Source organism: Oryctolagus cuniculus, chromosome 17, assembly GCF_051225735.1.
Source record: "Oryctolagus cuniculus isolate XC-2025 breed Fujian yellow rabbit chromosome 17, ASM5122573v1, whole genome shotgun sequence".
NCBI classification, from domain to species: domain Eukaryota; kingdom Metazoa; phylum Chordata; class Mammalia; order Lagomorpha; family Leporidae; genus Oryctolagus; species Oryctolagus cuniculus.
The window spans coordinates 49,355,531-49,383,332 of NC_142883.1; the positions used below are offsets into that span (position 1 = coordinate 49,355,531).

Genomic DNA, 27,802 nt, shown 5'->3' on the forward strand with positions numbered 1-27,802 from the left:
GCATTTCAAGTTCATCATCCACTTCTTGTTGTTTTTAAAGATTTATTTATTAGTCTGAAAGGCAGAGTTACAGAGCGAGGAGACGGGGCATTGTGGAGGGAGGGGAGGAATCTTCTATCTGCTGGCTCACTCCCCGAATGGATGCAATGGGCAGGGGGCTCGGCCAGGCAGATCGAAGATCTGTCTGCCTCTGTCTCCCTCTCTGTTACTCCGACATTCAGATAAATTCATTTAAAAACCTTTGAAAAAATGTCCTAGACCTGTCTGTGGTGCTGAGAATCAGGAGACAGCTCACTTGGAGTGCCGGCTGAGTGCCTGACTGCAAGAAGGCAGACGACAGGAGGAGGTCGCCGCTCCCTGTGTCTCCCACCTGCCCTGGCCCGACTCCAGCTGGGCCTGCTCGGCACCTAAGACACGCCACTGCTGACACATGTGTCCTGAGTGCTCTGGCCTAACTCCCTAGCACCTGGCAGAACACCTGTGGCACGAAGGTCCACACAAGTTGCCCGAGGCATCTGTTCACATGCAACATGGGACCATACTGGTGTCACTCACCAAATTGCGGACAATAATCTCTGAGCCCGCCTGGACAGCCAGGTGTAAAGGGGTCAACTTGGAAGCATCCTGCACTCTGGAATTCACGTTCGCCTGGACACTGATCAGGAACAGGACACTCTCAATGTCCGAGTTCTGAACCGCCACGTGAAGGAAATTCCGGCCCTTGTTGTCGACCTAAGGCAAGAAGTGGGAACCAAAACACGAGTGGGCTCCTGCTGGGTCACGCCTCCTGGCGCCTGTAAGCCACGGAGACCAGTGCGGAGGTCAGGATGTAGACGCCCTGAAGCTGTCGCCCCCTCGCACACATACAACAGACCCACTCTGTGAGCGCCACCACGTCTGTGTGGTCGGGGAGGGTGCTCCTGGCCGACCCGATGCCTGGCATCGTCCTGCAGAGGGAACCCGAAGTGGAGAGCCACAAGAAGACAGGGAGACAAAGGCCCCGCCTGGGCCTGGCTGCTCGGGAGCAGGCAGAGGTGGACACTACCTGCAGTCTACCTGGCCCCCGCAGACAGCCCACAGCCAGGCCCCATGGGATTCAGCAGCTGGAGAGGGACGGTAAAGGACAAGGACCACAGGGCCTGCTGAGCTGAGCAACCGCCCTCCCAAAAACACCTGCAAGTTGCCCCAACCCCACAACACAGCTACCTGCGTTCAATTGCAATCTTTCAGACATTCATGCCTACAGCAACTAACGAACCAAGCAAAACCAAAGCACAGACTCAGGCGGTCCAGCCCCAGAGCTCCTACCACCAAGCCTGGCAGCCTCCCCGCTCTCCTAAGTGCCTCATCCTCCAGGGACTGGCCCACAGGCAGGGCAGTCAGGAGTCCGGAGAGGCCGAATTTCAGGAAAGGGGAGCGCAATTTCGAAACAGACCGCTTGGGACAGGAGGACGTGCAGCCGGTGACATCGGCTCAGGCTCCACGTGACGGGGTCTGCTGCGAAGGATGTGAGGCGTCAGCCCTCACCTGCTCAGCGGCCCCAGACTCTCGTTTGAGAATGGCCTCGGCGGCCTTGTTGTTCTTGTACGTCATGGCACAGGCGAAAGGGGTCAGCCCCTGTCTGTCTCGGACGTTCAAGTGGATGTCAGGATGAGAAATCAACAGCTGAATGATGACGCCGTGCTGGTTGCTGATGGCCACGTGGACAGGCGTCCTTCCTTCTGCATCCTACAGGGACAAGCCAGAGAGTTCAGCGTCCAACTGAAAGATGAACTTTAGGAAAAATATAAAGGGGGTACTCTTTAAGTCAATCTCTGTTATGAGAATCCACACCGCCACCCTGCACTCGAAACGTTTCTGACATGGCCAGACACAGGGGAGACTGGAAGCCCCTCGTCACCGCGCCGTGCTGGCAGCCCGCAGGACCTGCACTGCCTCTCAGCTCCGGCTCAGACACTCCCATCACACAGAAACCTGCGCAGACCAGGACACTGAAAAGCATCAAGGAACATAACTCACGGGGCAAAAACTGAGTTACTGGAACATTTTCCTAAACAAGGTACTCAGTGTGGGACTAAACCAACTCCTAATGGAAATCCTAAAGAAAAATAGGTAAGGGGCCGGTGTTGGGGTGCAGTGGGTTAAGCTGCCACTTGTAATGTCAGCACTCCGTATCAGAGGGCCAGCTTCCTAATACTATGCCTGGGAAAGCAGTGGAAGCTGGCCCACATGCTTGGGCCCCTCCACCCACATCGGAGACCCTGATGGGGTTCCAGGCTCCTGGCATCGGACTGGCCCACACCTGGCTGTTGAGGCCATCTGGGTGTGAACCAGCGGATGAAATATCTCTGTCTTTTCTTCTCTCTCTCTGTTGCTCTGTCGTTTAATTAATCAAAAAAAAAAAAAAAATTAAGCACCAGAAACAATGAATCTTCTTCATGCTGTAGCAAGGACAAAAGCAGAGAGAAGAAATCAATCTGAAAACATTACAATCACAGTGAAGGCCAGTGACTCAGGAAGTTACTTCACCTCCTGTATCAAAGCCCCCATTCACAGTACAGCAGAGGCCTGCGACCAGAGACGCTAAGGTCCATGCCATAGAGACTTCCCTAACTCTGGGGTTACCAATTTCCTCCCTGGAAAAGATAAAATACGTACCTGTGCATTGACATTGGCACCAAACTCCAGGAGGCACTGCACCGTCTCTTCCAGCCCCCAAGAGGCTGCCAAATGCAAGGGGGTTTGCCCATCTCGCGCCTCCTCTTCTCCTTCTCCACTAGCACCTGGCTGTCTGGGGCTATTCACGTCACAGCCACTGAAAAGAACGGAATGAACAGACGGCCGTGCTTCCGCCTGGACAATGCTGCTGACTGCAAAGCATCAGCCTCATCCGAGCTAACAAGGGGCTGCTGCTAGGGCTGCTATTCTTGGTCCTGGCTTCAAATACTGGAATCTGGGTCCCACAGCCACAGCTTCTTCTGCCACTCATCTTGGGTGCAAACTGGGTGTCAGAATTGTTAAAAGTTCCTAGGAGATTTGCACTGATTTCAAGCTTGAAGACACTGAGGTAAAGTCTTCCTGTTTACCCTTACTTCCCACAAATCCCGCTTTCTTTGAGGGGCTCCCTGCCTGCTGCTGCTCGTGTACCCGGGTGGGGTCCCGTAAGGGCATCTGGTCTCCTCTGGCCCGGCCTCCCGGCTGCAGTGTGAACCGCTCTCAGTGACTACAGGAGCCCGTGCAGGTGCCCAGGGAAGATGATCAACTTGAAGTCTAGTTCAGGGCTGTGTGCCTCCCCTCACAAGTGAGTCTGGGCCTTGCTGACTGGACATGACACAACAGTGACCCCAAGAGAGTCCGAATTATGAAAAAGCCAGGTATAAGCACATCAAGGCTGGAAGTAGATCAAACAAGGGTCAGTTTGCAATAAGATGAATAAGAAAATTTCAAGAGACACTTGGGCTGCTCGCACCTGCGAATCAGAAAGCAGGCAGTGGCCTCGTTGTTTTCATCGATGGCTCGGTGCAGGAGCGTCTGAAGGCAACCACTGGGTCCCGGACCCCAGCACGTGGCGTCACAGCCGTGTCTGACCTGCAGAGGAACACATGCTACTCACAAACACGGCCAAGCACAGGTGGATTCTGTTTTTGTTTTTGAACCAAGTCTGAGCTCTAGGTACAACATTAGCTCTCCCTTTCAAGATGTGGTTGATGATGAACTGATAATGACTTCAAATCGGTACTGTTCATTAGTTTACAGACCCCGTATGTAAAATCTGCTGTGTGTAAGTTCTTGCAGCAGGTCCTGTGGGACGGGTTTGAGAAATGTGAGTGTGTTGAATCTGTGCCTCCAGAGCCGCGTTCTAGTCCACACAGTAACACATACACCTGGGACCCTGGTGACAACGGGGGAAGATCTCCACGTGCAAAACGCTGCAGCGTTCCACGGCAGGCTCTTCAGAGAGCTGAGAGAGGACTTCCAGGGGGCCTCCTGAACAGAGGTGCAAGCCTGAGGTTGGGGAATTCACCTCTGTGCTGGCGGGGAGGGCAGCCCATGTCAAGTGATCCCCCAGGAGAAGACCCCTGAGGAAGTGGCCCTGCTCTCTACCTTCTAGGGCGTGTTCTCAGTAAAGACATGCTAAAATTAAGTGCTGGCCAAGACCAAGCTTCTTGAACGCAACTTTTCCAATGCTCGTCCTTGACCCAATCTGTCACGTGGCAAAGCTCCTGCTCCGGTGATTGCTGGCTGGGCAGCAAACCCATCTCTGACACAAAATATCCCTGCGTGTAGCAGAGGCTGTCCCGTGCTTGTCTCACCAGAGTGGAGGCAATGTCCTCCAGGTTATTTGCCAGCGCCAGCCACAGCGGAGGGTTCCCCTTCTCGTCTGGCACAGACATGTCGGCTCCTCGGGTACATATGGCGTCGACCACGAGTGGAAGCTGATTTCTGATGGCCAGCTGAAGGGCTGTCTCCCCATCCTGGGTCCTGTTAGGACATACCCAGCAAAACCAAGGTTTGTAGCTGGAGCCCAGCTACATCATGTCCCTTCTGTATACCTGACTCATGGTTATTAGTATTTTTCTCATGGAAATTACATGTGTCGACAGCATCTGTCCCTTTTGTCACCTTAGAAAATATAGCCATGCCTGCCGACTGGCCCCAGAAGAGAATGAACCAACATCCCCGCCTGCTGCACTCTAACAGGAACACAGCTGCATTAATAAAATACCACCCCAACCACCCACTCACCAATAGTTCCTTCCCTCACTCACTCCAGCTTGCTCGGAGCTAATGACAAGTTCCTTTGAAAATATAATCACAATAAAAATTTAATTCTGGGGGCCAGGCATTTGGTTCAGCAGTTAAGATACTACTTCAGATGCCTGCATCTCATACTGGAGTGCCTGGGTTACAGTTCCACCTCTGTTTCTAATTCCAGCTTCCTAATGCACACCACGGGAGGCAGCAGGCGGTGGCCAATGCTACCCAAGTGGGAGACCCACATCGAGCTCCTGGCTCCCAGCTTCAAACTCTCGCAGCCCTGGCTGTTTAGTGCAACTGGGGACTGAACTAGCAGATGGAAGGTATCTTTCTGCCTTTCATTAAATAATACATTTTAAAAATATTTAATTCTGTATCTTTTTCTACCCTCAAGTCTTTCTGGGAGCTTATTTGCTGGGATGTTCTTCACTGTGAGTGAAATTCCCACCAAAAAATTGACTGCACTGAACTTTCTGCAATACTCTGCACTGGTCCTGAGAGGCCGTACAAGAGCAAAACACAGGCCCTTCTCCAGCCCACAGGTTACTGAGTCTGCAGTTCCCACAGTGCATCTGTGCGTTTGCAGTCACTGTCTCCCTTTAACTGATTTTAAAAAGTTTATTTTTTCGAAAGGTAGGTGATGGAGCACACGCACACACACACTAGAGAAAGATCTGCCATCCACTGGTTACTCCTTAGCTGGCTAAAATAACTGGGCTGGTCCGGTCCAGGCTGAAGCCAAGAACCTAGAGCTGCATCTGGGTCTCCCACAGCAGGGGTCCTAACACTTGGCCATCTTCTGCTGCTTTCTCAGGGGCACCAGCAGGGAGCCGGATTAGAAATGCAGCAGCCAGGACTCAAAGCAGCGCTTCAGGAGGGGATGCCAGCATCACAAGTGACGAGTCAACCCACTGCACCACAGAGCTGACACCTATTCTTTTATTTATTGGGGAATAAAACTATTTGCTGCAGGAAGGCTACACTTTGCAACCACTGGATTTGGATGTAATCTGGTGTTACAGCGCACGGTGCTGGCTCAACCTACCTGATGTTTATATCTGCCTGATGCTCCAGGAGAAAGAGTGCGCTTTTGCTGTCCTGCCGCTGGATGGCCATGTGCAGCAAGGTCTGCCCACTGGACATGCTGTCATTGATGGAAGCCCCGGAGCCCAGCAGCTGGGCTGCAATCGTGTGCATGCCTGGGAAACACACAAGGCCTGGTGAACACATGCTCAGCCCCTCGCACGTGCTCAATACCTTACTACCACAGCCAGATCCTTCCAATCCTCAAAACCTGGACAGCACAGGCCAGACCCAAACACAAAACTTATTTCACAACCAGATGATTAGCCCCACCCCTCCTGCCCTCATTCCTGCTGGCTCACCCTCTGCCTGCTCTGCTGAGATCTGTCTGACTGTAGACATCAACAGCCTTTGGGCCAAACTTACCAGTCCACAATGCCAAGCCCAGCACAGTCTGGTCTCGGGAATCCTTGAGGCTGAAGTCCGGAATAATTTGCAAGTTGTTGGTGGCGTGAAGGGCATTGGCTACATTTTTTCAAAAGAAAAAGGGACACTTGATTTTACCATTCCATGGATCATACTTAAAGCATTCAAAGAATAAGAACAAACACAATTTCAAGTCAACTGCCTATAATGCGATCATTGCTACAAAGAGATCAGACAAACCTTATAAGAAGTTGAAGCCCAAATCTGATATTTCTAGAACAAGGCTTAGAGGGACAATTTTTTTAAAACACTGACTCTGGGGTCAGCACTGAGGCGCAGCAGATTAAGCTGACGTCAGCAACAGCACTGGCATCCCATGTGGGCAGTGGTTGAGTCATGGCTGCTCCACTTCTGATCCAGTTCCCTGTTAGTGTACCTAGGAAGGCAGTGGAGGATGGCCCAGGTGCTTGGGCCCTGCACCCACATGGGAGACCTGAAAGAGGCTCCTGGCTTTGGCCTGGCCCAGCACCAGCTATTGCAGCCAAAATATGAGAGCAGAGTCAAAGGTTGTAACACCTCAACCTAACAGGTGAAATGGGCAAGCCTCATCTATGCAGGAAAACACGGTAGGAAGAGCCCGATCACATGCTTCTCTGGCTGGAACTGAAAGATTTTTTGGGGGCACGGGGGGAATTGTGGGTAGTGTAAGAAATTGGCTATATACAGCTCAAGCGTAAGGGTAGGCATTTTGTCTAGTGGTTAAGGTGCCAGTTAAGACACTGACGTCCCATATCTAGAGTGTCTGGAATCCACAGGCAGTTCTGGCTCCTCCTGACTGATTCCTGCTAAGGCAGACCCTGGGAGGCAGTGCTGATAGCTCAAGTAATTGGGTTCTTGCCACTCACACAGAAGAGCTAGACTGGGTTCTGGCTGCCAGCTTCAGCCTGGCCCAGCCCCCACAGCTGGAACAATTCAAGAGTAAGCCAGCAAATGGGAGCTCTCTGATTGTAATTGTCTCTTGAATAAATAAACATCAACTCTATAATTAACTACCCCAAAGCACTGTCACGGGTCAGACTGAGGAGCAGTATGTCCGGCCACCTACCTTTCTGCTCCAGGATGACGGATACCACATCCGGATGGTTATAGGCAATTGCCATGTGCAGCGGCGTCTGCAGAGAGACACTGTCTGCGGAGCCAGCCAGGGACGCAGCCTCCTTTGGCAAGGGTACGGCCTCCTCCGTCTGCAGGTTTGGGTTGGCTCCTTGCTGCAGGAGCTCTGCAGTGAGGTTGGCCAGGCCGTGTCGACACGCTGTGTGCAGTGGGGTTTCTCCCTGAGTGGAAAAGATGGCCCACATCTGAGCACGCTGGGCTAGCAGATCTCTTTTCAAACACTCAAATGTCTATGCACATGTATGTTTATGTATGTAGGTACACACATATACACAAAATGAGTTTCCAAACACATGGAAGCAAACTGAACATACTGGTCTGTATCTTGCTCTTAACAAAGTTATACATCATTATCACTGGAAGTCAACAGCTCTTACTGTGAAAAACAGCAAGATCTTAGTTCCTTTTTCTTAAGAAACAATTCTCCTTTCCCAGAGCGAACCACTTTAACTTTGTCAGCTAGGTTTCTCCGTATTACTAACTTCTCAAAAAAAGACATATGGGCACTGGGTCAAATCCCAGCTACTCCACTTTCAATCCAGCTCTCTGCTAATGGCCTGGGAAAGCAGTGGAGGATGGCCCAACTGCACGGGCCCCTGCACCCACATGGGAGATCCAAAAGAAGCTCCTGGCTCTGGGCTGCAGCCTGGCCCTGTCCCAGCCACTGCAGACGTTTGAGGGAGAGAGCCAGCAGATGGAAGATCTCTCTCTCTTTGTCCTTTGATCTCTGACTTTGAAATAAATAAATCTTAAAAAACAAAAACAGAAAAAGACATTTATTTGAAAAGCAGAGTGACAGAGATAGAGGGAGAGGTATCTTGCATCCACTTGCTCACTCCCTAAATGCCTGTAACAGCCAGGGCTGAGCCAAGCCAAAGCCAGGAGCCAGGAACTCAAGTACTTGAACCACCATCTGCTGCTTCCCAGGTGCATTAGCAGGGAACTGGACAGGAGGCAGAGGAGCTGGGACTTGAACCCATGCACTGATATAAAATGCAGGTGTCCCCTAACACCCATGTCACTAACATGTTTTTACTGCTGCCTCTTCATTTTCCAGCGGCAAACACTCACTACCTGAGGGACCTGCCACTATGAGAGAACAGTGCTTTCATTCCTCGACCCCAACACGCAGTCTTCCATCCACACCACATCCTCCCCTAGCAGGGCTGCATCCTCTCATGGTGAGAGCCCTCTCAAGTTCATCCTCCTGCTTAGGGCTTCTTCCTACACTCTCTCTCACTGGGTGTGCTTCTCTACACCACGGCTTTTTTTTTTTTTTTTTTTTTTTTTTTTTGACTGGCAGAGTGGACAGTGAGAGAGAGAGACAGAGAGAAAGGTCTTCCTTTTGCCATTGGTTCACCCTCCAATGGCCACCACGGCTGGCGTGCTGCAGCCGGCACACCGCGCTGATCCGAAGGCAGGAGCCAGGTGCTTCTCCTGGTCTCCCATGGGGTGCAGGGCCCAAGGACTTGGGCCATCCTCCACTGCACTCCCGGGCCACAGCAGAGAGCTGGACAGGAAGAGGAGCAACCGGGACAGAATCCGGCGCCCTGTCCACGGCTTCTACCAGTGGCAACAAGCCCAGGTCTCCAGCTCCAAAGCCCTCCGTGGATCTTTTCTTCCAACAGGATCAAGTCCAAACGTCTTATACCACATTTCTGGCCCTTCCCCAGCACTGCTCTCAGCTGCTTTCATGTCATGTTTACCCTGCACGTCTACAGCTCAAGTTGCACCTTGCTTTGCTATGAAGGGTATAGTAGCAACAAACAAGCAACACCAGCTGACGGATAATGTGAACTCTAGGGAGGATTTTTTAAACTCGGGAGACAGCAGAGCACGTCTCTATACTATCAAATGCATAATGGGAAAAATTAATGAGAAAGAGAAAGACACATACAACTGTGGAACAAAGTTACTGAGAATGTGAGAGGGATAAGACGTAGAGCCCCCAGAAAGGAAGCAGCCCACGGTTCTAGCTGGACAGTAGACCACGTAGGAGACAGACGAGTGGATTTAACGGTGGAGGAGGATGGCACTGCCTTCTCCAAGACATTGCGGGGTATCCCAGACACCACCCTTGTCGTCAGGTGCCCTGCCCACCACCGTCCAGGGAGCGGCTCCACTGTCAGGAGCCTCCTGACCTCTCAGAGTGATTTCTAAATGAAAAAGAGGGCTCTTCAATCCTAACAGCACTGTTGCCTCTAGATCCACAGTGACAACTAAAAGGGGGTCATGCCCTTAAGCCTCTAGCACAAGGTCATTATAAAAAAAAAAAAATCAGTGATCTTTCAGATAAGAACATCCTCCCTATCTGAAAATAAAGAACCTGCAAATCACTGTCACTTAGTAGCAAATGTCCCAAACACTATGCGAATAAGCACTGACATTATTGTTTATTTTCATCGTAAGCGTACCTCATGAAATCAGTATTAGCCTCATGTTACAGATGAGGGGACTGAAGCTCAGAAAGGTAAGGACTTGCAGAAGGACACAGCGAGGAAATGGGATAGCTGGTAAACCAGTCACAGCCAATGTCAAGGCCACACCTTTTAAATTTCTTTTTTATCTATATAAGGTGAGCTAATTTCATGTGGCTCATATATACAGATTTAAGAGCATAATGATATTTCTCAGCCTACCCTCCCTCCCCACACTTTTGACGGTAACATCTACAGTCTCCCTTGTAGCTGTGATACACGTAATGAGCATCCACAAAGGAAAACCTCAGCAACGCACGGTGTCACGGAGAATCAGGGCCCTGTGATGGCAGGTTTCCACAGACGTGTGCTAATCTCTGTCAGAGTAGAGAGCACAGTATGCAGTCACAGGCCCGACGGACAAGCACTTAGGAAACGGCTGCTGAATGAACTGATCAATCCGTATTTCAGGCACACAAAACAATGTCTCACTCTGGTTTTAAATACACACAAGGGGGCCGGCGTTGTGGTGCAGTGGGTTAACGCCCTGTCTTGAAGCGCCAGCATCCCATATGGGCACTGTTCTAGTCCCGGCTGCCCCACTTCCCATCCAGCTCTCTGCTATGGCCTGGGAAAGCAGTGGAATATGGCCCAAGTCCTTGGGCCCCTCCACGCGGTTGACCCGGAAGAAGCTCCTGGCTCCTGGCTTCGGATCAGCGCAGCTCCAGTTGTTGCAGCCATCTGGGGAGTGACCCAGTGGATGGAAGACCTCTCTCTCTCTGCCTCTCCTCTCTCTGTGTAACTCTTTCAAATAAATAAATAAATATTTCAAATAAATACATACATACATACATACATGGTGTGACAAAAATTGAAACAAACAAACAAAAGAATCCATTCCATTCTTTCCCTACATAGTCACTGCTCTCATTTCTTCCTAGACCAAAACTACTTCCCACAGCTGCCCTGTCGTACTTACCCACTTGTTTCTGTGGTTGACATGGGCACCATTAGTTGCCAGGAAAAGAGCTGCAGCCTCATTTCCTGCTCCAGCTGCCCGCTGTAGCAAACAATTTCCTAGAGGAAAACAGGCAAATTCATTCTTCTATGTGCATGAAAATCAAGTTCCACATTACACAACACCTGCCCCTCCCACCATCTGACTACAGAAGCCCACCCCAGATGACCGGATGACCACTATCATTTCAGTCCACACCAGCCTGTCTGTCCATGGACAAAGCAACTGGGGAAGACCTGGGTTCGAAGAGCCACTGGCCACCAGTCAGCACCAGAGTTATGCCTCCTTGCTGGGGTAGGGAGAGAGCAAGACAGCAGCAAAGGAGGGCTGCTACTGCAGTATGGATGGTGGGATAGTTCTGCTGCGGCAGTCTGTCCTGCACGCTATATGTTTGACCGCACACCTCATTTTGCCCACTGAACTTGTGACAATCAGAATGTCGACAGATGCTGCCAAATGTCCTGGGGTGGGGAGAGCTGTCCCTTGCTGAGAACCACTGGGCCAGAGGAACATTTTCAAGACACTTGTAAGTTGAGTTCTACTGAAAATGACCCCTACAGAGCTCACTTTTATCCCAAGGACTCTAAACACATTTGTTCTCAGCTTAGAAACATTGTGCTTCCTGCTGTCACCTTGTCTAAATGAAAATCTTGGAAAGAAAAATACTATCTTTTTCTCTCTTCTCTTAAAATGGCTTTAGCCCTGGAACCATGTTTCTCAGTCTTTTGAAACCCATTTTCAAAAATGAATATAAAATCTCATGTTCTGTGGCTACACAATGTGGAAACCCAAACAAATTAAACACCAGGACTAAAAACAAGCTGAGGAAATGGGGTGCGCTGTTTACACCCTGTTTCCCTCTGTGCTCCCTCCTAGCTGACGGTCAGTGCGGTCCAGAGGCTGCATCCAGAGCTCCATCGTCACGTAGCCATTCCAGTGTGCACGGGCTTCAGTTGTTCTTGTTCTCCCAACAGAACAGAAACAACCTGTGATCACTAAACACGACTGAGCTGGCAAGAACCAGTGGACCAAGGACCAAGGGTGTTACATGTAAAATGAAAAATGGAATAAACTGACTGGAAACAATGAACAATTCCAAGTCTGTATGTAGTTAACAACCCAAACTAAAAGAAAGTAACATAAAATTGATGGAGATAAGCAAGGGAAATGGAAAAGTCCCTAAACAATGACAAATTTTAATATCCAAGCAGATCAATCACTAACATGATTTCAGATTCCACACTGCAACTAACCTTAAAGAAGTTATCACTTGATGAACTTTTATTTTTTAATTTTTGAAACATTATTATTTATTTGAAAGGTAGAGAGACAGAGAGAAGGAAAGAGAGAGAGAAAGAGAACTTCCACCTGCAGGATCACTTCCCAAATGGTTGCAACAGCTAGGGCTGGGCCAGACCCAAGCCAGGAGGCTATAACTCCATCTGGATCTCCCACATGGGTAACAGGGGCCCAAGTATTCTGGCCATCTTCCACTGCAGGGAGCTGGATCAGAAGTGGAGCACCTGGGACATGAAGCAGCATGCATATGGGATGCCGGCACTGCAGGCAGTGTTTTAACCTGCTGTACAACCCTGACCCCTGAAGCACATGATTTTAAAAAAATACAATCAAGATGCTTGTTTAAAATTAAGTACTTGCTGACGCCATAGCTCACTAGGCTAATCTTCCGCCTGTGGTGCCGGCACTCCGAGTTCTAGTCCCAGCTGGGGCACCGGTTCTGTCCTGGTTGCTCCTCTTCCAGTCCAGCTCTCTGCTGTGGCCAGGGAGGGCAGTGGAGGATGGCCCAAGTCCCTGGGCCCTGCACCCCATGGGAGACCAGGAGAAGCACCTGGCTCCTGGCTTTGGATCGGCGCAGTGCGCTAGCCATAGTGGCCATTTGGGGGGTGACCCAACGGAAGGAAGACCTTTCTCTCTGTCTCTCTCTCTCACTGTCTAACGCTGCCTGTCACCAAAAAAAAAAAAAAAAAAAAAAAAAAAAAAAAAAAAAAAAAAAAAAAAAAAAAAGTACTGAATAATTCATGTAGTAGTGTGCCACTGCCTTTCTAAAGTTTTGGTAAGAACATTTACTCAGCGGGGCAGGCATCCCACATGCAAGTGCCTTTTCACGTCCCAGATGCTCCATTTCTGATTCAGCTTCCTTCTGAAGCGCCTGGGAAGGCACCTGATGACAGGCCAAGTCCTTGGGCCCCTACAACCACGTGGGAAACCTGAATGGCTCCTGCCTTTGACCTGGTCCAGCACTGGTTGTTGCAGCCATTTGGGGAGTCAATCAGCAAATGGATCTCTTTTTCTATTTCTCTCTTTCTCTGTCAGTCTGTCTTTCAAATAAATAAATCCTTAAAGAAAAAAATTGACACAGCATTTCATGGAACAGCGGGACTTCAGCTCATCTTCAGGGCTCTGTCTGCTTTACCTGTCATCGCATCAGGGGCGTCAGTGTTGCTGCCACGCTGAATGAGTCTGGCGGCAAAGCTGTTCTCATCAAAGGAAGTCCCGTTGACCACGGGCAGGTCTTCAAAGGGGTTTACAGACTGGTCGGAGGACATGGTGATGGACTGTACTGCCAGCCACAGGGCTGTGCTGCCCTCATGGTCTTTGAGCTCCAAGTCTAATCTGAAACAAGAAGGCAGCGCCAGTGCAAACATGATTTTCAGCTACTCTGTATGCCAAGAGCCTCATTCTTGATTTGCATGTCTTGACCGACAAATGTATGTTACTTCTACTTATTAAAACTTGTAACAGTAGAAGGTATTTTAAAAGAATTATTTTTCACTCATGACCCCCCGCCCCCACTTTCTCATCCTCCGGGTGGCCCTACGTACTGTTTACACAGCAGCAGCTGACTGAACACGTGTTCGTTCCTGGCCATGATGGACAGGTGTAAAGGAGTCCTGTGGGATGAAAAGAAGAGGGGTCAGCACAAGCAGGCCCAGCTCTGGGCTGCCCGTCGCACAGGGCGGGCAGAATCCTGTGCAGAATCACCAGCAACAAGAAATTCCACATTTCTGCCACAAGGTTCCAAAACTATGGCATCAAAACGAAACAACAGACTTGCTTACATGTTGCCATATATTCAGTGGCCAAGAAGGACAAGAATGAAAAGAGAAGAAACATGACTCTCCAATTTAATTCTGATCCTTTACTGAATGTTGATCTGCTAACTTTTTAAAACCAAGTTGCGGGGCCAGCGCTGTGGCACAGTGGGTTAACGCCCTGGCCTGAGCGCCGGCATCCCATATGAGTGCCAGTTCTAGTCCCGGCTGCTCCTCTTCCGATCCAGCTCTCTGCTATGGCCTGGGAAAGCAGTAGAAGATGGCCCAAGTCCTTGGGCCCCTGCACCCATTTGGGAGACCCAGAAGAAGCTCCTGGCTCCTGGCTTCGGATCGGCGCAGCTCCGGCTGTTGCAGCCATCTGGGGAGTGAACCAACGGATGGAAGATCTATGTCTCTCTATCTCTACCTCTATCTGTAACTCTTTCAAATAAACAAAATAAATCTTAAAAAAAAAAAAAAAAAACGGTTGCTACCACAGGCATGCCCATTTGTTTTTTCACCTACCTGCTGCCAATTCTCAAATTTTTCTTCCCCTAAATTTCCTATTATACTCAACACACGGAGTAGCAATGGTGAAGAACTCATTAAGGTGCACACTGTCGCTGCTTTTACTTAGCACTTGAGTGCCCTGAAGGAGATGGCCATGCAGAGCACGGCCCACAGCTTGGCATCTGCCGCGGGAGAACGCACTGCCACAGTTCTCAGGTTGGAAAAAAATCAAAGAATCAACTGGCAGGAAATGGAGGCAATTATTTTGGTTATTTTAGTTACCTTCTAGCACATGATTTTAAGAGTCCACAAAGATATTACTTAAGTCCTTTATCCATCACACAGATCCATTTTCCTATTTTTACAGAAATCTATTTTCTGACAGGGTTTTCAAAGGCATAAAATATTGAGCTGCTAAGGTAAGTGGGTCCTACTTGTAACTGTTGATTCGGGTGGCTTTTTTTTTTTTTTTTTTTTTTGATAGGCAGAGTGCACAGTGAGAGGGTTACCATTGGTTCACCCTCCAATGGCCGCCGTGGCCAATGCGCTGTGGCCGGCGCACCGCGCTGATCCGAAGCCAGAAGCCAGGTGCTTCTCCTGGTCTCCCGAGGGGTGCAGGGCCCAAGTACTTGAGCCATCCTCCACTGTACTCCTGGGCCACAGCAGAGAGCTGGACTGGAAGAGGGGCAACCGGGACAGAATCCGGCGCCCCGACCGGGACTAGAACCGGTGTGCCAGCGGAGGATTAGCCTATTGAGCCGCGGCGCCGGCCGGCAAATCTGTATTTCTGACTTCAATAAAAATCAGAGTGAGGGGCCAGTGCCGTGGTACAGTGGGTTAATGCCCTGGCCTGAAGTGCTGGCATCCCATATGGATACCCATTCAAGACCCAGCTGCTCCACTTCTGATCCAGCTCTCTGCCATGGCCTGTGAAAGCAGTAGAAGATGGCCCAAGTCCTTGGGTTTCTGCATCCACATGGGAGACCCGGATGAAGCTCCTGGCTCCTGATTAGCTCAGCTCCGGCCGTTGCAGTCATTTAAAGAATGAATCAACGGACAGAAGACCTCTCTCTCTCTCTCTCTCTGCTTCTTTTCTCTCTGTGTAACTCTTCCAAAACTAACTAACTAAATAAATCTTTAAAAAAATATTCAGGGGACCAGCGCCATGGCGTAGTAGATTAATCCTCCAGCTACAGTGCCGGCATCCCATATGGGCACTGGTTCGTGTCCTGGCTGCTCCTCTTCCAATCCAGCTCTCTGCTGATGCCTGGGAAAGCAGTAGAAGATGGCCCAAGTCCCTGGGCCCCTGCTCCCATGTAGGAGACCTGGAAAAAGCTCCTGGCTCCTGGCTTCAGATTGGTACAGCTCTGGTCGTTGCGGCCATTTGGAGAATAAACCAACAGAAGGAAGACCTTTCTCTCTGTCTCTCCCTTTCACTGTCTGTAACTCAACCTCTCAAATAATTAATAAAATCTTTTTTAAAAAAATCAGACTGAATAATGCCAAACTGAAGAGTATGACGTCCCTGAATGCCAATTATGTGGCACCGTAAAATAACCCTCTGGGAACCGTCCCATAGGCACACAGTACCTGCTCCCAAACTTACCTGCCCTTGCTGTCCTGCATATTGGGGTTGGCACCAGCCTGCAGGAGGGCCTCAGCAATCTGTGCCATCTCAGACATCACACCTGCTGAGTGTTTCTTTGAACTGTACAACGCCACAAGGTGCAACGGTGTCTCCTGGGCACCCAAAGTAGCCGCATTGACAAGGGCCCCACTCTTAATGAGGAACGTGGCAGCGAAGAGATCTCCTTGAAAAGGAATAATGGAAGAAACAGTGCCACACACATGGCAACACTCAGGGTGAGTTGTTCTGGCCCGTGCTTCCTCACAAGGAGCGGTCAATGCACACAGAAGAGGGGCACCTGGGTGTGTGTGATGGAGCTCCTGAGGACGCCTGCGGGGCAGAACTCAGCACTGACATCACGAAGTACACACTCTAATGAAAACGTCTGTGTTTGGCACAGTGGTTAAGAGTCTCTGCTCCCAATTCCAGTTTCCTTCTAATGTGACCCTGAGAAGCATCAGTGATGGCTCATGTGATTGGGTTCCAGCTACCCACGCAGGGGACTTGCATTGCATCCTTGGCTCCTACTCTGGTCCTGGTACAGTCCTGGCTATTGCAGGCATTTAGGAAGTAAACCAGCAGATACGATCCCTCTCTCTCACTCTCAGTCTTTCTAATAAATAAATACATTCTTTAAAAAGAATCTTGTGGGCCAACATTTTGGTGCAGGGGGTCAAAGTCGCCACCTGGGATGCCAGCATCCAACATGAGCCAGTTCTAGTCCCAGCTGCTCTACTTCTGATGCAGCTCCCTGCTGATGCACCTGGGAAAGCAGCTGTAGACAGCCCAAGTACATTGTGCCCTCGCCACTCACATGGGAGCCCCAGGCTCCCAGGTTTCAACCAGGCCCAGCCCCACCATAGCAGCCATCTGAGGAGTGAACCAGCAGATAGAAGATCTCTCTCTTTTTCTCTCTGTGTAGCTCTGCCTTTCAAATAAGTAAATAAATCCCTTTTTTTTTTTTTTTAAAGTTTAAAAAACCAGTTAAAGTATTCTTGTCAAACTACCTTGGAAGATGACAGGGGTAACAAATTTATTGTAAGATTATGTATTAAAGGTCAATCTGCCCTGAATGTAGTTCTAGTCATAATTTAAAACATACAAAAACACTAAATATTTTATTTTACTATTATTTTTAAAGATTTATTTACTTCAATGTAAGAGGTACAGGGAGAGAGAGAAAATCTTGCATCCCCTGGATGATCTAACAAAACACTAAAATACCTGCAATAGCCAGGGCTGGGCCAAGGCCAAAGCCAGGAGCTGGCAATGCAATCCAAGCTTCCCATATACGTAGCAGAAACCCAGTGACTTCAGCCATCACTGCTGTCTCCCAGGATGCGCTCTGGCATGATGACAGAGTCAGGAGGCCGAGCCTGACTCACACCCAGGCACTCCAACATGGAATGCAGGCATCTTCATGGCTAGGCTAAATGCCCACTTTCCAAAGGGGTCATCTTGATGAACATGAACCTTGGCTGCCACGAGAATCTAATGTGTGTCCAGAACGAGATCTAAATCTCAGATATTCAAGCCCCTTACTCATCAAAAGCTTAGAGCAAGGTCAACAGTGAAACTTAGGTCTACTGTTCAATGTAATCATTTGGGCAGGACAACAGACTAGTAGCTCAAGCTGAAGGAGGAAACGTCAAGAACATTCCTGCAGGACTCGGACCTGGTATGGCAAGGAGTCCTGCTGTCCTGGGCGAGGCAAGGGCAGCACTTGACCCTGCAGAGCAACAGGCGGTCACTGTCCTCGGCACACTGCTGACTCTGCCCCTAGCTCCCCCAACTCTCTAGCAAAGCAGAAATAACCCCCACTCCTCATTACAGAGGAGATGACGACTCAGCTATCCACTGACTGTCCAAGGCTACAGGGCAACAGCTGAGCCAAGACTCAAACCCTGTTCCCTCCAAGCTGCAAAGCCAGTGCTCTGTCTGCCACACCTTGCCACCTCTCTAAGGTCAGCAACAATCAGGTCACTGCATCTACAGAGTAACCACATGCCTGCAGGCAACTGACACATGCAGAGTAGAAAATTATGTCATCTGAAAAGCAGCATCAAAAATGCATCACCAATTCTTGGCAATTCTTGTAACTAAGCAATCACTAAAATATTTAATAACTAGTCAAAGATGTTTTTTCACTAAACATAAGAATTTAACTCCAAGAGGAAAGAAACATAATCTCAGATTGATTTTTTTTAGTAACAAGTGTATCTGTTTCCAAAATAAACATCTCAGACACTAGACAGTGGGAAAGAACAATTCCCTCTGTGGTGGAAATTTTCCCCACTGAAGGCACACCCCCAGAGAGGTGCTTGGGAAAAATGCATCTGCTCTTGACACTGACACACTCTGAGGACTTCCTACACAACAGTGAGCAACATTTTCCTCTCCACCAGCCAGCAAGCACAGCCCTCTCAACACATACCTAGGACGCTTACACGAGAACCTGTGCCCAAAAACGGCAAAGCCACAGCTGCAACAGAGCCGCATCACGAGGTAACCATGTTCCACCAGCTAGAAGCCACTTGTGAATGGCCAAAGTGCGGCAGAGACAGTAACAGTGCAATAATGCATCATCAGAAGGGTAAAATACACATGATTATGATGTGCTAAAACGGGGTATTCTGCCTTGATCTCCATATGGAAACAACAAAACAGTGGCTGCAGCAAAGTACTTCAGTCAAGGCAACTATGCCTCTACAAAATGGAGTCTTGCGCTTTTCTGAAAGCTTTCCCCCCATACCGGAACTGTACCTCTCTAAATTTTCACTATGTCAAAAATGCGGGGAGGTGGGCCAGGGTTGTGGCTCAGCAGGTTAAGCCATCACTTGCAACACCAGCATCCCCCATCAGAGTGCTGGTTTGTGTCCTGGCTGCTCTGCTTCCAATCCAGCTCCCTGCTAGTGTGTTTGGGAAGGCAGCAGATAACAGCCCAAGTGTTTGGGCCCCTGTCACCCAAGTGGGAGACCTATATGGGTTTGTGGCTCTCAGCTTCAGTCTGGCTAAGTCCAGGCTGTTGTCAACTTTTGGGGAATGAACCAGTGGATGGAAGATCTTTCTGTCTCTCTCGCTCTCTCCCTTTCAAAGAAATAAATCTTAAGAGAGAGAGAGAGAGAGGGAAGCAGGCAGGCAGAGAGGCAGCCATTTAGCATAGCAGTTTGGGGTTAAGACACATAGCTGGAGACAGCCACATCCTATCCTGGAGTGCCCTCCTCACACCTGGAGATCACAAATCCTAAGTCAGGTAGCCTAAGAACACAGACTGAGGAAGTCTGCGGAAATTTCTAGAACACAGAGAGTATTCAAAAATTACTTGGGTAAAAAATCAAATCACCTGTAGAGAAATAACACAAAATACACTTCTTACCTCTCTGGATTCCTTTATGTAATAAGCTCCAGCCATTCTTGTCCACCATGTCCACATCAGCTTTGTGGCTAACCAGCGTCGTGGCAATACTCTCTAGGCGCCGGGAGAGGGCTAGATCTAATGCAAGATCCCCGTTGTGATCCACTTCGTTCAGTTTCCCAGGGAGCTGCGCAGACAAGCTACGTATCAGCACCCAGCCAGTGGAGAGCGCAACCTACTTTAATTTCTCCCATCGTGACCCATGAATATCCTGCCTTTCCCAAATGCCGAGTTTTAGAGCTATGACATTTATTACTTCCCAAATTCAACTGCATTCACAATCTTTTATCAGGTCTCCTCAGGGCATGAGCTTTCAGAGAGCACAGAATTAACGGCGAGAACAAAATGGCTGTATATAACACAGAAGACATCGTAAGACCACAGGGGGAATGCCGACAAAGAGACGGCAGGCTCAAGTGCCAGGGCGGAGGAGCAGAGAGCTTTACAGAAACCAGTGAACATTTCTGTGAGACACTGTGGCTTAACCATCTAATTCCTTCTGGCAGGTAAATATCTCCCCACACACTGAACATTTAGGGTAAAACATTCTTCACTCCCATCTGTCAAAAGAGCAACTACAATTCTTTTAAGCAGTTTTACAGGGCCGGCGCTGTGGCGTAGCAGGTAAAGCTGCCGCCTACATTGCTGGCATCCCATATGGTCGCCAGTTCGAGTCCTAGCTGCTCCTCTTCTGATCCAGCTCTCTGCTATGGCCTCGGAAACAGTGGAAGATGGTCCAGGTCCTTGGGCCCCTACACACACCCATGTGGGAGACCCAGAGGAAGCTCCTGGCTCCTGATCGGCACAGCTCTGGCCAATGTGGCCAATTGGGGAATGAACAAGTGGAGGAAAGATTCTCTCTCTGCCTCTCCTTCTCTCTGTGTAACTCTGATTTTCAAATAAATAAATAAATCTTAAAAAAAAAAAAAAAAAACAGTTTGACAGGCTGAATAACAGCCCACAAGGATGTCCACATCCTAAACTCCAGAATATGTCACCTTATATTACAAAATGCGCTTGGCAGATGTGATTAAGGTCAAGGATCTTGAGATGGGAAGAGAATCCTGGATAATCCAGGAGGGATCAACCTATCTAACCACGAGTGTTTAAAGGTGAGAGAAGGAAGGGCAGGTCTTATGGTGCAGCGGATTAAGCCACTGCCTAGGATACCTGCCTGCATCCCTCATCAGAGTGCCGGTTCAAGTCCTGGCTCCTCTGCTGCTGATCCAGCTTCCTGTTTACACATGCCAGGGGGCAGCAAGAGATGGCTCCAGTCCTTGAGTCCCTTCCACCCACACAGGAGACCCAGATGGAGTTCTGCAGTCTGGCTTTGACCTGGTCTGATTCCGACTGTTGCTGCCATTTGAGGAGCAAAACAAAACAAAAAAAGGAATAAAGAAAAAACCAACAAACACACACACACACACACAACTGTTGAAGGAAGCTCTCTTTGCTCTCACTCTCACTGTGCCTTTCAAATAGATGTGAGAAAAAATGTGAAAGAGGGAAACAGAAAAGTAGGACACAGAGATATGACACGAGATGGACTGGACCTGCCACTGCTGTCTCTGAAGATGAAGGCAAGGGCCATATGGTGGCATCTCAAAGCTGGGAACTGCCTTCAGCTGACAGCCTATAGGAAACAGGGACTTGAAACGAAAACTGATTTTGGCACTTGCAAGTTAATTATTACTGTTAACAACTACCTAAAAATATGAAGGGGCTGCATTGTGTGACAGCAGGTAAAACCACTGCTTGAGATGCTGACACTTCATATAGGAGTGCTGGTTCAAGTCCCTGTTACTCCACTTCCAATCTAACACCTTGCTAATGCACCTGGGAAAGTAGTGGATGATGGCTTAAGGACCTGGGCCCCTGCAACCCATGGAAGAGACCAGGATGCAGTTCCAGTTTCTTGGCTTTGTCCTGACCCAGCCCCAGCCATTGTGGCCATTTGGGGCATTGAACTAACAGTTGAAAGATCTCTTTCTCGGGGCCGGTGCTGTGGCATAGTGGGCAAAGCCACTGCCTGCAGTGCCAACATCCCATATGGGTGCCACTTCGAGTCCCAGCTACTCCACTTCCAATCCAGCTCCCTGCTAATACACCTGGGAAAGCAGTCGAGGATGGCCCAATTCTTTGGGCTCCTGCACCCGTGTGGGAGACCTGGAAGAAGCTCCAGGCTCCTGGCTTTGAATCAGCCCAGTTCCGGCCATTGCAGTCATTTGGGGAATGAAACAGTGGATGGAAGACCTATCTCTCTGTAACTCTACCTCTCAAATAAACAGATCTTTAAAAAGATTGCTTTCTGTGCTTCACTCTCTTTGTCAGTCTGAGTTTTAAATAAATAAAAGGTTAAAAATATAAAAATTAAGATGTGGAAGTGGTTCTGGAATTTGGCAATGCATTGAGGCTGGAAAATTTTGAGGACTGATTTAAAAAAAAGCCCAGACTGCCTTGGGAAACTCTTAGTAGAAATATGCACATCAGACCGTGCCAGTGAGGGCTCAGAGGAAGGAAGGAGCAAGACAGAGAAAAGCATGTACTGCACAGTTTTGGGAAAGGCAGGAAAAACGGACAGAGCAGCTACAGTACCTGTGAGTCCATTTCAATGAGGTAAAGGAAGACCACATCTTCTCTCTCCACTTTAATAGCTTTATGGAGCGGGTACTCTGTCTTGGACTTGATCATTTTGTACAACAATTGAGCACTCATGCTACTGAAGTCCTCCTTTCGTAAATCATCCTAAGGATTAAAATCATAGTGAAAAGCAAAGCAGGTACAAAGTACTAACGATAGCAACAATGGTCGTCACTGTGCCCTTAGAATGTGTCAGACCCTAGGGCTGGCGCTGTGGCACACGTTGAGCCACTAACCACAATGCCAGCACTACATACGAGTGCTGGCTGGAGCCCCAGGTGCTTCACTTCTGATCCAACTCCCTGCTAATGTGCTTGGGAAGGCAAGAGAAGATGGCCCAACTGTTTGGGCCTCTGAACCCATGTGAGAGATCTGGCTGCAGTTCCTGGCTCCTGGTTTTGGCCTGCCTGAGTCCAGCCTGTTGTGGTGATCTGGTGAATGAAACAGCGAATGGAAGATCTCTCTCTACCTACCTCACTCTCTCTCTCCCCCCTCTCTTTGTCAGTCTGTCTTTGGAATAAACTCATAAAAGAAAAAAAAGTGTCAGCCCCTAAGTAATGATTTAATATTTCCAACTCTTTTCATCCTCACAAAAGCCCTATCAGATGGGTACTTATCATTCCCATTCAAAAATAGGGAACTATGGCATGAGGAGGTTAAATGACTTCACACGTTCAGACAGGGAGTAAATGGCCATGCTGAGAGCCGGCATGAGCCATGCTGCAGGTGCAAGGAGAGCTGAGGCCAAGGGAGCAGCATGTGCAGAGGCCTCTCTCCCCACCACGATGGCAATGGGTGAGAACGTCTACAAGTGGCTCACAGCACTGAGTCACAGCCTGCCTCTACCACTACAGAGCTCTGGAGAAAGGCATGGTACCAGAAAGGTCACCATCCCCATTCTAATTCTTTAAAATCCAGTTCTTGTAGATGCTTTTTTATATGAAACACTGAGACACTTCTCACAATGTACCAATTCACAGATATAGTACAGAAAAAATAAGCACTAGCCATGGTATTTTAAAATGCAAAAACAAATGCAAGGAAGACATGTAAAGGCTGCAAACAGAGGAATGTAATGAACTTCAATTTACTGGCACTCTCCACCTGATGCAGAGCAGGACAGCTCTGAGAGCTGTGCTGAGGAGCCCGGCGCTACAGCCTCAGACGGGGTCCTGAAGGCAGTGACCTCTTCCCCACTTCCCCACGCCTGCTTCTGGCCCTGAACTATGTTCTGCCCCTCCACTCTGAAATCACAGAACCACCAGACTTTCAGAGCCAAAGTCACCTAACGCAACTACTTACCCTTCAAGTCTGTAACAAGAGACAACCAGGAGCCACACAGGCTACTTCCCAGGAAGCAGGTCCCAACCCCGGTACCCTGCCTTCCAGCGAGCGGGCTCTATCCTCACTCACCCAGTGACTGGCAATGATCTCTGCACAGTAGTTCATCAGTGTGCTGGCATTCAGCTCTTCTGCAGTCTGATAGAAGCGGATACAATTCCTCACATTCACCAGAGACATAACGCCCTTCTCGCATCTGTAAAAGAAAACTAGTGATGATCAATATTATTAGGGCAAATATACTTACAAATGAAGAAACCACAACAACAATCTGTCTACTGGCTGGCTACATCCAATAACACTGAGGAATAAGATCAAACAAGGTATTTATGAATAAATTACAGCAGCACTCCCATATTTGGAAATATTATAATTTCATTAAAATATTACATTGCTCAGTTCTGGTCAGATTCAAAACAACCTGCAAATAAACTTGTGAAGCATAATACCTCAACTGCCTTCAGAATAATCACATACACAGGCGATTATTAAAATCCCACGCGCCATGGATCAGCTTCTGTCCTTTGACAGTTAACTGTATGCACACCCCATCTGCACCACTCTATACTCAAATAGGGGTGCTTAGTAATATGTTTCTGGGGCCAGGACTGTGGCACAGGTTAAGCCACCTCCTACAGTGCCAGCATCCCATACGGGTGATGGTTGAGTCCTGACTGCTCCATTTCCAATCCAGCTCCCTGCTAATGTGCAGCAAAAGATGGCTGAAATCCTTGGGCCCATGACACCCGCATGGGAGACCCAAAAGAAGCTCCTGGCTCCTGGCTCCAGCTGGACTAGCCCCAGCCATTGTGGTCATTTGGGGAGTGAACCAGCAGACAGAAGATCAATTTCTGTCTCTCTCTCCTATCTCTGCCTTTCAAATAAATCAATCTTTAAAAATAAATTTTAAGAAAAAGAAATATGTTTCCAATAGGAGGCTGTATGCTTCATAAATTAACATCTCCTTAAAAGCTTCTGAAAGATGAATTATAACTCAATATATCTGTATTTTAAAAATCTACCCAAAATGCCTATAATGTAAATTGACAACTAAGCTAACAGTCAAACTATAGCACACTGAAAGAAAAACTGACTACAATGAGAAAAAAACAACACCACAATTCTTTCAGAATCACTAATAAAGAATACCACTACACAGAGGACAAGTTGCACAGGCAAACAGGCTTCTGGCAGCAAGAAGCAAGTACCACATCCTAGCACAGAAGACTCAGCACTGCAAAGACCCAGGCTTCCTCTATCCAGAATTCCTGGAGCCCCTACTCTTCATGCCCTTGCCTCCATGAAGCCCTAGAATCAAGTTCACCTCCAAGGGCAGCCAAAGAGAACTAATGTGATGTCAGGAAATTTTCCATCGCCTCTCCTATCCCACAACCTTCACAAAGACTTTTCTTTTCTTAAAGATTTATTTATTTGAAAGACAGAACTACAGAGAGGCAGAGGCAGACAGAGAGGTCTTTCATCTGCTGGTTCACCCCGCAGATGGCCAGAACAGCTGGAGCTGTTAACAGTGGAGAGGTAGAGTCAGAGACAGACAGAGAAGGAGAGGGGTCTTCCTCTCCAAGAACACAATCTTGGATTCCTCCATGCAGCATTGAATGCATGCACCAATCCTAAGAAAAGTGTGAAAGCGCTTTTTCTTTTCTTTTCTTTTCTTTTCTTTTCTTTTTTTTTTTAAGATTTATTTATTTATTTGAAAGATAGAGTTACAGAGAGGCAGAGGCAGACAGAGAGGTCTTTCATCCTCTGGTTCACTCCCCAGATGGCCACAACAGCTGGAGCTGGGCAGATCCAGAGCCAGGAGCCAGGAGCCTCTTCTGGGTCTCGCACATTGGTGCAGATGTCCAAGGACTTGGCCATCTTCCACTGCTTTCCCTGGCCATTAGCAAGGAGCTGGATCAGAAGTGGAGCAGCCATGTCTGGAACTGGCACCCATAAGGGATGCTGGCACTGCAAGTGGCGGCTTTACCCGGTATACCACAGCGCCAGGCCAGTGTTTTGTTTTTAACTGCCATAACAACCAAGGTGTAAAGCAGCACCTTTCCCAGGGCATTCTGACAACTACCCCAGGTCCAAAGCCACCAAGTGGGAGTGTAAGTTACATATATAACAAGTAAGCTCAGTTTTCTGCACCACGGCCACATCTGATGAGACACTCAGATTTCAGCGATGAAAGCGGAACATCTCAGAAGAAAAATCCTCTCCTCAGACCAAACTCTCACCACCTGGACGATGCCAAATGTTGTCTTGCCACCCTGGCATCCCAGCGCCAGCCTGCCACACAGCACAACTTTGAGGAATAATGACTCCTATCTGCAGAGCATTTCACCCTTACCGTTTTTATAGACAAATGCTCAGGGTCTGAAAACGCCATTCTCCTTCTTTTTACTACCAAATGACACTACACCATGAGACCCAAACTTGTTTCATGTGAGAACTGGCAGATGCTTCGTTTTCACTAATTCTAGGATCCCTGGAGTGCCAGCTTCCATTTGCACAGCCTATGAAGAGTAACTGAGATGATTTACACAACCGAAGAATATGTAGTCATATTTAAACATTTGGATTCTCAGTTCATGGATTCTCTTTGAAAATTAGCAAGACAGATTTTCCAATGCAAGAAAATTTTTTTGGTAATATGTATTTTTAATTTTAGATACAAAAAAGGATACAGATGAACAAACCCTAATTTTTAAAGCACAAAATCAGGCATATATTTAAGCATCTCGCAATTCCCACCTCATTTCTATAATAATCTGACATCTATGTAAAAGACATATAAATATTGGTGAAAGGAAAACCAAAACATGAACAGTGGTTCATTACACCATTCTGTATTTTCCAACCACCGTACACTGAACATGTTATACTCTCATAATCGGTGTAACAGTGATGTTATTGTCATACCTAGTAAATATCACTCCTGTTCACTAAAAATAATACTGAAAAAACCTTCCTTTTCACCAAATTGGTCTCAGCTTCAAAACCACAGATTCCTAAACCACAGAAATCCTTGCATTCTGAAACCGAGGACCTCCCGTGTCACACAGAACTGCACACGTGTGCCAGAGCCCTGTGACTTACTGTCTCAGACACGTCATCCCTCCTGCACATGGCAGCAGACACTCAGAGACCCTTCAACGGCAGCCTGTGAAACCACTGCTGAGTCTTCCATCCCAGCACTTAAGAAAGCTGGGGGCTGGCGCTGCGGCTCAATAGGCTAATCCTCTGCCTACGGCGCCGGCACACTAGATTCTAGTCCCGGTCAGGGCGCCGGATTCTGTCCAGGTTGCCCCTCTTCCAGGCCAGCTCTCTGCTGTGGCCAGGGAGTGCAGTGGAGGATGGCCCAAGTGCTTGGGCCCTGCACCCCATGGGAGACCTGGAGAAGCACCTGGCTCTTGGCTTCGGATCAGCACGATGCACCGGCCGCAGTGCACCGGCCATTGGAGGGTGAACCAACGGCAAAAAAGGAAGACCTTTCTCTCTGTCTCTCTCTCACTGTCCCCTCTGCCTGTAAAAAAAAAAAAAAAAAAGAAAGAAAGCAAGTTGTGCCGACCACCAACAGTGGGAATTCAGCATCTGTCAGTGCTGACAGTTACGAAGCCTCATCAGTCAACACACAACAAACATTTTCATTTTCATTAAAGAAATCTCATACACATTACAATGATCTAAACAATTGTAACCCCACGGCACTTTTATCAGAGCAACTTAATTTATGAGCAACTTTGACAAGGTCAATGGGATAATGCTCAGGAAATCTGAGGAAAAACAAAACTTAAACCACACTCTTATCTAATTAAAATCAATTTCACTCTCAGATGGTTCAGACTCACCAAGAAAACCCACAAGAGTGAGTTGTAAGGCCTTGACGATAAAGTTCATTTAACTAGTAATCTACTACTCGCTATACAGAATGCATCTAGAGATTTTAGACTTTTTTTTAAATATTGGACTTAGACACTAAAATGCACTCAAGTTCACATCAATTATAGTTAGGAATAACCTGTCTACTGATCCCTGTGGGGCACAGCAAGCCACCCAGGGGAAACGTGGTGAAAACAGAGCAAGCAGCTCTAGGTGGCAAAGCCTCCCTGCTTCCCTGAGAGCATCACAGGAACCAGTGGAGCACCTCTGGATGGCTGAAATCAGCCCTTCACACAGCCAGGAGAAAGGCCATTTCTTCACGCACCCAGAAGAATGTAACAGATCACCACGTGATGTACAAGGACACTCCATCAATCGAGCTGAGAAACAACAGCCACGTCTCCAACTCACACCCAAAGGCATTCTAGGGTCGGTGTTGCAGCATAATGAGTTAAGTTGCTGCCGGAAATGCCCACATCTGATACAGCACAGCCTTAAGTCCTGGCTGCTCTGCTT

General features: G+C 48.4%; 1 protein-coding gene across 2 annotated transcripts in view; it reads right to left on the reverse strand.

The window, feature by feature from the left end:
- The window catches only part of ANKFY1 (ankyrin repeat and FYVE domain containing 1), a 76,950-nt gene that overhangs the window by 9,314 nt on the left and 39,834 nt on the right, over positions 1-27,802 (reverse strand). For both annotated transcript variants that reach the window (XM_070061246.2, XM_070061248.2), the window contains 15 exons: positions 23,474-23,597; positions 22,016-22,165; positions 19,382-19,547; positions 15,985-16,189; positions 13,659-13,727; positions 13,250-13,449; positions 10,777-10,874; positions 7,313-7,541; positions 6,208-6,306; positions 5,804-5,957; positions 4,314-4,482; positions 3,470-3,588; positions 2,659-2,815; positions 1,528-1,728; positions 556-732 (listed from right to left, as the gene is read on the reverse strand). In XM_070061246.2, the coding sequence (XP_069917347.1) occupies positions 556-732; positions 1,528-1,728; positions 2,659-2,815; positions 3,470-3,588; positions 4,314-4,482; positions 5,804-5,957; positions 6,208-6,306; positions 7,313-7,541; positions 10,777-10,874; positions 13,250-13,449; positions 13,659-13,727; positions 15,985-16,189; positions 19,382-19,547; positions 22,016-22,165; positions 23,474-23,597 (2,317 nt within the window). The remainder of the gene's footprint in view (positions 1-555; positions 733-1,527; positions 1,729-2,658; positions 2,816-3,469; positions 3,589-4,313; positions 4,483-5,803; positions 5,958-6,207; positions 6,307-7,312; positions 7,542-10,776; positions 10,875-13,249; positions 13,450-13,658; positions 13,728-15,984; positions 16,190-19,381; positions 19,548-22,015; positions 22,166-23,473; positions 23,598-27,802) is intronic.